The sequence below is a fragment of the Manacus candei genome, unplaced genomic scaffold, assembly GCF_025592945.1.
Source record: "Manacus candei isolate 608988 ecotype Guabito, Panama unplaced genomic scaffold, ASM2559294v1 h1tg000019l, whole genome shotgun sequence".
NCBI classification, from domain to species: domain Eukaryota; kingdom Metazoa; phylum Chordata; class Aves; order Passeriformes; family Pipridae; genus Manacus; species Manacus candei.
Window position 1 is genome coordinate 2314422 of NW_026138067.1, and position 12190 is coordinate 2326611.

General features: G+C 45.9%; 1 protein-coding gene across 1 annotated transcript in view; it reads left to right on the forward strand.

The window, feature by feature from the left end:
- Window positions 1-109: 109 nt before the first annotated feature.
- LOC127470134 (neural-cadherin-like) overlaps window positions 110-12190 on the forward strand; it is a 54352-nt gene continuing 42271 nt past the window's right edge. Inside the window, exons 1-3 of the mRNA XM_051785321.1 lie at window positions 110-1118; window positions 11118-11312; window positions 11773-11998. Of these exons, the coding sequence (XP_051641281.1) occupies window positions 110-1118; window positions 11118-11312; window positions 11773-11998 (1430 nt within the window). The remainder of the gene's footprint in view (window positions 1119-11117; window positions 11313-11772; window positions 11999-12190) is intronic.

The window sequence follows — 12190 nt, forward strand, 5'->3', positions numbered from 1 at the left end:
ATGGCCGTCACTGGCCGGGGCTGCCCGTGCCGTGGGTGCCCGCGGCGAGAGCGGCGCAGAGAGGCTTCGTGGGGTGCTGGGCTCCGCTCGGCTCGGCGGGAGCGGCGGGATGGGCCGGGTGCGGCGGGGCGGCTGCGGGCTGCTCCCGGTCCTGCTGCTGCTGCCGCTGCTCGGCGGGGCGGCGGGGCCGGGCTGCGGGGGCTCCCCCCGCCTGCTCCGCTTCTCCGGGCAGGTGCCCGAGAACAGCCCGGCGGGGACCCGGGTGCGGGGCTTGCGGGTGCCGCTGCGGAGGCTGCTGGGCCCCGGTGAGCCGGCCGGGGAGTGGGCGCTGGAAGGAGACGGCGCTTCGCGCTTCTCTGTCCAGCGGTGGCCGGGCAGCGGGCGGGGGCTGCTGCTGCTCCTCACGGCCGAGCGCCTGGACCGGGAGGCGCAGCCCGAGTACGGACTCCGGCTGCGGCGGCGGGCGGGACGGTCCCCCCGGGAGGCGCTGCTGCAGGTCCGGGTCCTGGACCGCAACGACCACCGGCCACGGCTGCCGCCGGCGCGGCCGCTGGAGGTGGACGAGCTGGCCCCGCTGGGCACGGAGGTGGCCCGGCTCCGCGCCTCGGACGGTGATGAAGGCGCCAACGCGCGCCTCACCTACCGCCCCTGGCCGCCGGGCGCCGGCAGCCGCCTGCTCTTCGTGGTGCCCCGCAGCGGGCAGGTGCTGACCGTGGGCTCGCTGCTGGGGCTGCGCCGGCTCCGCCTCTGCGTGGCCGCTCTCGATCACGGGCGGCCGCGGCCCCTGCGCAGCCCCGCGCGGTGCCTGCGCTTGGCTGTGCGCGGGCGGGGGGCGGCGGGCGCGGGGCGGCGGCGGGGGCCGCGCTCGCTGCAGCCGCCGGGACCCGGAACCCGGCGCTACACGGCCCGACTGCCCCGCGGGACCAAGGCGGGCGACACCGTCTTCACCGTCCCGCGGAGCGGAGACCGGGCGGCCGGCGGCTGGTTCGAGCTGGTCTCTCCCGGCAACACCCCTGTGGCCGTCGACAGGACGTCGGGGCGGCTCTACCTGCGGCGGGAGCTGAGAGCGGGCGGCCGGGCGGAGGTGCTGGTCAAAGTGCACCGCGACGGCGAAGCAGGTAGCGGTCCGGGACGGGCGGCGGGGACGGGGTCGCTTTTCCCCGCGGGTCTGGCCCAGGTGGGTCGGGATGGCCGCGAAAGGGATGGGTGGGGATGAAGGGTCGCTCCGAGGGAGGAGGATGCTGATCAGGCACGGCCGTGCCGGGCACTTGTCACTTGAGGAGACGCGGCCGCGGTGATGCTGCGCTCCTGGGGCGCGGGAAGCCGCAGGCAGCTGTGGGAGCTGTCCCCCGGGCTCTGTAGGAGGTGTGGAAATGTGCCAGCTCTTTCCCGGTACCTCCCTCAGAGCTTTTGCGTCCTGCCTTTGAAGGAGCAGCTGAAAACGTAGGGAATGGTGTTTTGGTTATGTTGTTTTGTAAGGAATTCTTGTCACAGCAGGTTCACTTTAGTAGGACTGGAGGCGTCCGCTCAGGGGTTATCAAATGGTTAAAGCCTGTTAAAAAAGGGGGCACACCAGGATAGATAGTTTGTCTATTGTGGGAGCAGTTAGCAGAAATCCTTTTCTGCCGCTGTGGTCCTCTGTGACCTGGGAAGGGAGAGGTGACACTGCCCTGGGTGTGGACGCTTTCAGACCTGCAGCTGCAGCCCCCTGCGCTGGAAGAGCCCTCTGCGCCTGGCCGCTGAACTGCGCCGAATGATGCTGGGGGTCAGCTACAGCTCTGGCAGAGCAGTGCATGGGAGGGGAAAGGAGTCACTGCAAAATAAATGTCAATGAACTTAGGACAAGCAAAACCCCAAAATCATCTTAATCTAGAATCCTAGGAGTTGGTGTGCAGAACTAAATGGAGATACCTTTATACAACTGTTTAAGTCCTCTATATATCGACAGCTTGTATACCGTGTATGGTTTTACTAACACAGCAAGGAGAGTGGTTAGACTTGATAAATTTCTTAAACTGTGTTGAACTCGAGATGTGTTGTGGGTTCACAAGCCATGCTTTCCATGTGTTACTTTTGTATTATTCAGAGTAAGTTTTATTGTGTGTTTGTAGCTATAGATCAGGTCTCTGATAACATTACTGATTATCATTTGCTTGGGTTTGTTTTGTATTATTTGCTTGGTTTTTTTCTTAGATGTTTGCAACTTTACTGTAGAGGGAATATTTAATGTTTTCTATAAATGGATTTTAAGCCTAGTGCTCAGAAAATGTGAAACATAGAGCTGGGAGGAAAATAAACGTGCTGGAACATGCTGGGGGTTGTGACCTTTTACCATCATGTGCTGTGTGTGGCCTCAGAATCCTGGAGCCACCTGCCTGAGAAACTTATTCTTTCAGGAATGTGATGAGTTGTGCAAGTGACAAACATTTAACATTAGAAAAACTCTGCACAGTATTTCTAGGTACTAGCTTTAAACATATCACCCAATATTTAAAGTAGAACTTCTCATTCAAGTTAAAGATGGAGTTGGAAAGGGGACACGTTGCTTGACCATCTTGCTTATTTATAATGAAAGCAAATAACCTTGTGAGCAGTGTTCAACAAATGATTAATTGTGTTGTCCTCTCCAATCTGGTGGTGTACAGCATGTTTTTACCACTGTCTGTGCACTGATAATGTATTGATGAGAGATGAGCCCCAGGGAGAAAGGAATTCGATGATCAAGTGGGACAAGGTCATTTAGACACTCCTTTAAGCTACTTTGAAAATCAAAACTATCTCATAACTTTGTACAGTAACAAACTTGGGATCTTTTTCTGGCTGCTTATTTTACAGAATTATGATGAAATGCTGAGAGGATTTGAGCATCCATTTTTTTTATCTGAAGGAACCTGGTGAACTGTCAAACAGAATTAACTTTGGTCTGCTCCTCATTTCTCCTCATGCCTCTTACTAAATGTAATTAACAGTGAATCACATTGTAATCAATATTATGGAGCGTGTGCCAAACTTTTAATCGTCTCTTTAATTGAAAAACAAAGCTATTGGACCCTTATTAATTGCCATTTCTTATGTAAGTCATGAATGCACTTAGGCATTTCAAAGTTGCTGCTTCTCCAGGGGAGCATGTCTTGGGGTTTTGGAAGTGTTGGGGTTTTTTTTGGGGGGTGGTTGTTTTGGTTTTTTGGTTTTTTTGGTTGTTTTGGTTTTTTTGGTTGTTTTGTTGTTTGGTTTGGGGGTTTTGGGGGGTTTTTTGTTTGTTTGTTTGTTTTTTGTTTTAGTTTGGTTTGACTTGGGTTTTTTTGGTTTGTTCTTTTTTTTTTTTTATCAGGAAAAGCAAGGCTTTTTGGCACTAGTCCTAGGAAGACAGGGTATTCATGTGAACAGTTAAGACACTGAAATAAATTGAATGTAGACTGCAATAACCTTCTGAATCCTCCCTGCTGCTCAGTAGCACTTATAGCAGTGATAGGTAGGGGGCTACTATCTGTTTTGTGGGTACACTGTAGCAGGCACTGTGAAAACACAATTCTTCTCCCATTGAATATACACTCGGTACACGGACCATGCATTGCAAAGAGGTTTGCACAACTTTTGTGGCTTGTCTTACCTACATGGAGCAGTTTGCATCTTCTTTAGGAACCTGGCAGCAGGTTGCCTTTGTCTGTCTCTCAAAGCCTTGCTGTTCCAGGCTCTGCATGAGTGTAGTTATGAATCAGACCTGGAGTTCAGAACAGTGTGTAGCCTGTGGAAAGGCTGGGGGTGGTGAGGAAGAGTTGAAAGGGTTGAAGGTCCATTCCTCTTCTAAGTCTTCCTCTGTTCATGCACACCTGCAAGTACCTACCCAAGTCCTCGTTCTTGTTACCAACTTACACAGGGTGCGACGTGTGTGGCTGCACAACTATTTCCTCCTCTGCCCCCACAGCTGTCCTTTCTGATGCTGGCCATAGGTACTGGTGCACACTGTGTAGAGGCTTTACATTTAGGACTGTGTCTATCATGCTTCAAAAAGGGAAGGAACACAATTTCTTAGCCCTGTTCTTCAACTCTACTAGACTTTTAGCTCAGGAACTGGGGGCTTTTTTGTTTGGTTTGGGGGTTTTGTTGGTGCTGCTTCCATGATCACAGGTCTGAGAGTGCTTCAGAGCTTTCCTCTGGAAACAAACAACAAAATTAAAACATTTTAAAAACTAGAGGATGACACCACAATCAGGCTTTAAAGGCTAGGGATGTGGCAGCAGTAAAGATAAGATGGATTTTGAAGTCCTGTTCCCCACATCTGCCTGAAGCTTTTCCTGTGATGTACAGATATCTGCCTGCAGTGATGTCTTTGCTACCCAACAAATGTCATAGGTGTCTCAAACACCCAGTGTGGTGGAGGTACCTGCAGTAGCTGTGCATCCACACGGAAAGTGAAAAATTGGCTGAAGATTTCTCTTTGTTACTCGTGTGTGCAGTAGCACCTGCAATCGCCTTTTAGCTCCATGGTCCCACTGGATGAGCCTACAGTTAGTATTGAGAAAAGCAAGACCTTGCCTCCTAAAATTGCTGAGGTGATGTATGAGTAGAAAACGTGCCCAGGGGCTGGTGTATATTAAGAAATAGTCATGAAAATAATGCAAAGTGATCTCTGCATGCTGCTCTGTCAAGCTTGCTGGTTGTGGTTAACCAAGAAGGGAAAATTGAAACCCACTCTCATAGCTTTAGACGAGGCAGTTGGTATAATCACATTGCCCAGGTGTACTGTGGCTGTGGGCTCTTCATCCAGAAGTTGATGTAGTTGTTGGTGGACTGCCAAGGGAATAAACAGGCCTATTGCCATAACTGTGATGGTAAGGGTATTGCTTTGCCTTCAAGATACAGCACTCTGTGCTCGGTCCAACGTAAGTCCAATCAGTGCCACAGTGTGTTGCAAGAGGATATGATACTCCTGAGCATTGTATCCAAACCTTAGGTGTATTTGTGAGACCAGATCTGTTAATGAATAGAAACGTCACCCTCAGGAATCTCATCAGTGTTTGAGGTGGAGCTGACACATCATGTTCATGACAGAGTAGCTATACTAAAAGTCCTCCCCATGCCAATTTTTGTAAGAATTGGAGAAAAGAAATTAATAAACTTAAGCCTTTAATTTTGAAGGGGCGATCTGTGTCCTGAAGGCTTTCCCTGCTGTGAGAGCTCCTTCATGGCCCTGCACTTCTGCCAGTGGGAGGGACAGCTTGTGCTGGGGCAGAGGCATGAGCATCATAGGTGTTGCTGACTGGACTACTCCTCGAGACCTAGGAAAAGATGCTTTCTCTTTTCCTTTTCCTCAGTGAACACCTTTATTTGGGATGCCCATCTTCTGGCCAGCTGCTGATGTTCAAGTTTGTAAGAATGAATTTGCCACCAGACTCAAAAGCTTGGGCAGGAGAGAGAGGCACAGTGGACAGCATGACTGTGTAAATATCACTAGAAGTATCACTAAAATGCTAAATTTCTAAGAGTAATAATGAACTCTGCTTAAAGATTAATTACTGCCTTTTTTAAAAAGTTTAAATATCCTTAAGTAGATTATTCCCATCTATACTGTCTTAAAAAATCTGAGTGAGAAAAGTGAAAAGTGCTTGAAAGAAAAAAATAATTTAAAAATTAAAGAGAATTGACTGTCTTTAGCTTTAAAGGAGAGTATAAGCTGCCTCTCAATGCCTAAGCCTAAGCCCTCACGCCTGTGGTTTATTTAACTCTGCTTGGTGTTCCAATCCTTTTCTAGCCCTGTTGACTTGCAGAAATGTCAGTGATGGCAGCCAGAGACCTTTTCTCTGCTCTCCAGAAGAGCAGGCAGTCTTGTCTCCTTGTCCTCTTCACTGGAGCCTCTTCAAGGGGATAGGGCTGCTACCTAAGGGAAGGGAAATATTCATCATTGTCAGTGGCTTATCTTTAAATTATTCTGTGTTGGGGAGGAGGTGTGAAATGTAGTATCCTTAAATTCAAAGGATTGTGGTTTCCAATTTGTCTCATGTTTTCTCTTGCCTTTGTGCACAAATCCCCTTTGTTTTCCTTCCCCTGATCTTTCTTGAGGCTCCTCAGATCTGTCATATCTTTAGGAGACTGGAGCATGAGCTGCACGTTTTAACCTCTGATGACTATAACATTAAACATTAAAAAAAAAATCCAATTTCTTGTGGCAAGCAGACAGTCTGGTTTCTGCTACAGATCTTGGAAATAGGGGGTGGATCCGCCTATTTCACGTCCAAGTGCAGTGTTAATGCATCATGCTCTGGCTGCAATTTTTAATTTGAGGAAATACAGCTCATTTGAAACTAATTTTGTGTTTCAGTCCTGAAGATGACAAGGGTCTTTTAGCATTATAGTAACCATTTGTCAGGTGTAGATTTATTGGTTGTGATTCAATAACGAGCCAAACTCCTGATATCTTGCCCTACCACTGAAGACTAGTGGTGTAGCCTGACAGCACAATGAGGGGCTTTGTAGACATCCCACCTTGGTGTCCTGTCAAGCCTGGTACTTCAGAAACTTCTTCAAATACCATGATGTCTCTTTTAAATTCAAATGATTCATTTTGACAGAGGGCATAGAAGCACATTTTTTACTTCTCAACTTCTCAACATTAGTTCCATCAAACCCATATCAGCCAGTGCAGCTCTAATCCTCATCTCAGGAAAAGAAAATTACTTCTATCAAGTTTCCTCCTTTTGTTAAGGGAGAAAACTAAATGATTAGAGGAACGAGGAATTGATACAGACTTGCAAGAATAGCCACTTGCAGTTTCAAAACCTTTTCCAGTTCTTTCTTTGCTTTCATGCTCTTGTCTAAGGATGGTGCAGGTAAATCTGCTCTGATCTGGTGAAGTGTGTTTAGCCCTCAAAGGCAGAAACCTCGCAGCTCATCACTGCTTGGATGGCTGTGTGGTGAGTTGCCCCATTCTTGCACTTTCTACATCCTAACCTTTTTACTTAGGTTCCTCTTAACTGGTGACTGGTTGACATCCTTTTGTTAACATGCCTTTCCTAAATGTTAGCACAAGTTAAAGCTGAGGCCTTGGGCATACACCAATATCTCCAGGGAAATCAGCCCTCCTTAATATTATCTTCTAGACCGATCATACCAAGACTCTTTCCAATGTGTGGTGCCAGGTGTTTTATCCTGTTGATTGTCCTGTTTCACAGGCTATAGAGCCTGGTTTCCTGATTATTTCCTTCCTTTCAGTGGATGATTCATATTGACAAAATGGGTGAGCTGCAACATAGTGATGTTGCATTTTGATTTAATCGGATGCTCTGGTTGTGTCAGGAACAAAATAAAACATTATTGATTTTGGAGGCTTGATCTGTTAACGTCTTTCCAGTTATGGCAACTGAAAAAATAATGCATTGCTGGGGAAAATATCTACTTTATCCAGACTGGTTTTGTTTCACTGATTTGTTTCAAGTCAATGTGATAATTTTCCATAGTATTTGATTGTCATGTATCTGTAACACCTTAAAATCCTTGAGTTTCTCACATCTGATGTGTGCATAAAGGGGAACTACCAGAACAGAAATGTCCATACTGGTAGTGCTGCTTCTGAACAGCTCTTTCTGTGTGATAGGGGAACTTCGTGCTGTTTGACTGACCCCTTCTTAGTCTCCAGACCATGTTCAACACTGCTTTTTTAGGGTTTTGGACTTGCTCCAACAAAGATCTGCTCTTTGTAACTATCTTTTCTTCCATTTATTCCCTGTTAGAATTAGAGCTCTGATCTGTGTGCATATAACCCAGGCTGTTTTGTCAGCATGCTTGCAGGTTGCTTCAATTTAAATTTTGTTTACTTGCATGAAGAAAACAGCTTCAAGCCTGAAAATCTGCAATAAATGCTGAGGGCATGAAGGAGTGAGCCAGGTCTCAGCTGCAGAAAGACATTCCTCCTTGCTGCTGTACCACAGCCCTCCAGGTTTGGCCTCATCCCATGTCTTTCCTTTCATGTGTGGTGCTGGATGTTTCTAGAGTGGTGTTTGCTCCTTCCCTCACTTCTTACCCTTAAGCAAACAGCAAAATAAAACACATGGTCCAAAGAATGTTTATGCTATGAGTTCCCTCAAGCTGCAAGCGAATGAGTGACATGTGGACATGTATGCCTCAGAAATCAATGAGATGCAAAAGCTGAAAGGCAGGGAAATTAATGTATGATGGAAAGGATTTAACAGTCTTGCTGCTACTGTGCCTCTGCCTAGAGGCAGGCTTTGCAACAACAAAGTGATTGCCAGAAGATATTTATTTAGTCAGGTCTTAAAGATCTCAGTGATGGATGCTGTCTCACCTCTCTGGAAACTATCAAATGCTCCATTATTTTTATAATCAAAAACATGCTCCAAGATCCCACCCACAGCATCTAATGCCAATCTTTTCCTTGGGAATGAGAGTTTGTTACTTTTTGGTTTGCAGGTTAGGGAACAACTGACTGACTTCATACATCAGTCTTTCAGCGTCTTATAGTAATGTTGGCATATCTCTTGTAGTCTCCTGAAAATCTCCAGGTCTTTCCACCTCTCTTGATGTTTTCTGTTTGTGCTCTTGGCTCTTCTCTGGACACTTGCCAGTTGGTCCACATCTTTCTTGAAATCCACTCCCCAGAACTTTAGTTCACTGGGTTGCTCAGGGAGGTTTTGGAGTCTCCTTCCTTGGAGATATTCAAAAGCCATATGGACATGGTCCTGAGCAGCCAGGTCTAGGTAGTCTGGCTTGGGAGTGGTTGGACCAGGATGACCTCCAGAGGTACCTGCCAACCTCAGCCATCCCATGAAGAGGTGATCCGAGGCTTTCCTAAGTGTCACAATTTTACCAAGGTTCGTAGAGGGCTGAACATGAGCCAACAGTGTGCCCAGGTGGCCAAGAAGACCAAGAGCATCCTGGTCTGTATCAAAAATAGTGTAGCCAGCAGGATCAGAGCAGTGATTCTTCCCCTCTACTTGGCACTGGTGAGTCCGCAACTCAAGTTCTGTGTCCAGTTCTGGGTTCCTCACTACAAGAAAGACATTGAGATGCTGGAGTGACTCCAGAGAAGGGCAACGGAGCTGATAAAGAGTCTGGAGCACAAGTCCTGTGAGGAGAGGCTGAGGGAGCTGCGGTTGTTCAGCCTGGAGAAGAGGAGGCTCAGGGGGAACCTTATCACTGTCTACAACTCCATGAAAGGAAGTTGTAGCAAGGGAGTGGTCACTCTCCTCTCAAGTAACAAGTGACAGGACAAGAGGAAATGGCCTCAAGTTGTGCCAGGGGAGGTTTAGATTGGATGTTAGGGAAAAAATTCTTCATGGAAAGGGAGGTCAAGCATTGGAACAGGCTGCCCAGGGAAGTGGTTGAGTCACCATCCCTGGAGTTATCGAAAAGGTATGTGGATATGGCACTTAGGGACATGGTTTCATAGAATCACAGAATCATTAAGGTTGGAAAAGACCTTTAAAATCATCAAGTCCAACTGTCAACCCAACACCACCACCATGTTCACCAATAAACCATGTCCTTGAGTGCCATATCAACTTCCAGGGATGGGATTCCCAGGCTTAGTTGTGGACTTGGCAGTACCACGTTAATAGTGGGACTCGATGATCTTACAGGTCTTTTCCAACCTAAACTCTTCTATGTTTCTACTTAAATACACGTTTCAGAGAGAGGGAAGGTGATTTTTTTTTAAAAGTCCAGAAGATTATGGTTAATTTGAACCACACATATATTTCCCCTGATATGGTGTCCTGAACTCAGCGAAATTTTTTACTTTGTCTGTCTTTTTTGAAACAAAAAGCTCTGTTTTAGGGCAGACTTTAACTGGGTTTTACAATTCTTACAGCAGGATTAGGACCTCCTTATTAATTTGTATTTAACACTTGGATCACCTACATGAAGCAATATTATAATTTTTGAAATAATTCTCTAGGTTTGACTAAATGGGAAAAATGCTTGGCTAGATATTCATCTCTGCAGAAATTAGAACTGCCTGAATTAGACCAATGAATGAACAAAAAGATCTTTAAATGCTCTGTGCCTAAAAGCTTTCGTTCTGTTATTTGGCTGTACCAAAATGATGCTGTCTGTAGCTGGCTTAATTAAGACGTGTTTCTCAGCCCCACCTCTCAGCTATAGATAAAATACTGACTGCTACAGCTGCTCTCATGAGCCACTGGCTCATGCTGTGGGTTGTGCCTTGTCTTCCACAGCAATACAGGGAAAAAAAAATTAACCAATGTTCCGGTGTAAGCAGTGTTGGCATATTAGGAAACCAGAAACCATGTAATCTAAGAATTTCCTTTAGCTGAAGAAACCATGTCTTAAATGATTTTATGTGTTTTTGAAACCCAAAAAAACTTCAATTAAGTTCTTTCCTTCCTGGGAATGATGACCTCTGGGAAATTTGCCCAGCATATATTTTTACTGTGGGGTAAGGCTGCTCGTCAATACAGGCCTTGCATATTAGCAGATGTCTCTATCTATGGGTAGTCTTTTATTTAGTATCAGATCCCTGAGGTCTACAGTTAAAATTATTTGGAATTTCTGGCTTATTTCTTGCCTTGGTGCTGTTTTTGCCCATGTGCTCCTGTCTTCTTCCAGCCTGTGTGAAATGTGGCCTGGCTGAAGGCAGAGATCAAGGATTTTCTGTATGAGACACAAGTACACTGGTGGGTGTTTCTTTTGACAGTGGTATAGTCCTTAACAGACCTGAAACCTCAGTGCAGTTTGTTCAAGTATGTGATCATATTTTTTCAGACAGAAGACATGCATTTCTCATATGTATTTTCTACTCCCCCCTTTCTACATTTAGTTTATTTTTTCATTCAAATTTATTTTATATATTCAGTAATATATTCATTTTGATTTGAAGTCAAATCCCAAAGCCTCCTTTGGAACACAAATGTGCTCAGGAAAATTTCTTCAAGAAGCCCATATAAACCTTTAGCATCTGTTAGCAACTTGATGTAAGTCCAAAAGGTTTGAACTTAGGTGTCCCTAGAGGTAAAAATACTGTAATTAATTCTCCATGGGTTCTTTGCAGTGGAAGATTTTTACAGATATTAATGAATAAGATCAGAAAATTCCTGACTAAAGTTTGTGAGCAAGCTGTCCAGAAATCCATGCATCTTTTGCAGATAATGACTGGTACCTCTGTCATGTGACACTCTTTGCCCCAGAAGATGAACTCCTGTCCTGGGGCATGTACCCATACCCCTACCTGGCACGTGTGGATCCAGATGCACGAAAGGGCACTCTCATCTACCAGCTTGTCGCACATCACAGTAACAATGAAAATGCCAGTGCTGGGATAACTTACACACTCATTGCAGGTAGGTCTGTTCTGAAGAAAAAGGTAAAATTCTGTTGAGTTGCAGATGTTTCTTAGCAAGTTCCCATTTTACAATTTAATTGATAGATTTTTCCCTTGGGGAATCCTTATAGATACAGTAGGTACAGAAAGTAGAAGCTGTAAGTGCTTTAAGTAACAGTTACATGGATGGGAATCTTTCTTGTTGCCATTTTCTTTGCTTTACTTGTATTTTTAAATTGATTGCAGCCTTACTGTTAGCTTAAGGCTTCATTTCTTACATGTTCTTGTCTCTTTAACACTGCACTGGTCACCAGAACACAGTGTGGGTGACAGATAAGGTACACAACTGGAGAGGAAAAAAGAAATGCATGCAGGGACACAGGCAGACGATTTGAGGATAGCTTACCTTAAAATGGTGAAGATGGAAATGTTCTTGCCGTGGGGCATTTCTCAGACCAGCTTTGTAAATGTATTGACAGGTGGCGAAGAACGATTCCGAGTGGATAAGGGTACTGGCATCATCATGACGACTGGCTTGCCTTTGACATGGAACAAGGAGTATGTGGTTACTGTGGAAGCCACCGATGAGTACGGCAACAAAAGCCCCTATGCCTCCATTTCTATCCTGGCAGGCTCCCGACCTCCACAGTTCACTAACATGTCCTACAGTGTGTTCGTGCCTGAGAATACTCCAGCAGGAGAGAAGTAAGTTGTACTTTGTTAGGTGAGCTCCCTCCCTGCAGTCTGAGAGGAGCTTCAATTTAGAGAGAGCACAGTAGAGTGAAACTTGTGGTTTTGCTTCTCAGGGCTACAAGTATGCATTTGTCTATTACACTTTTAAAATAACATTGTGTTTTCTAAAAGAAGTTATGCCTGATCTGGTGTTCCAGAGTCTCC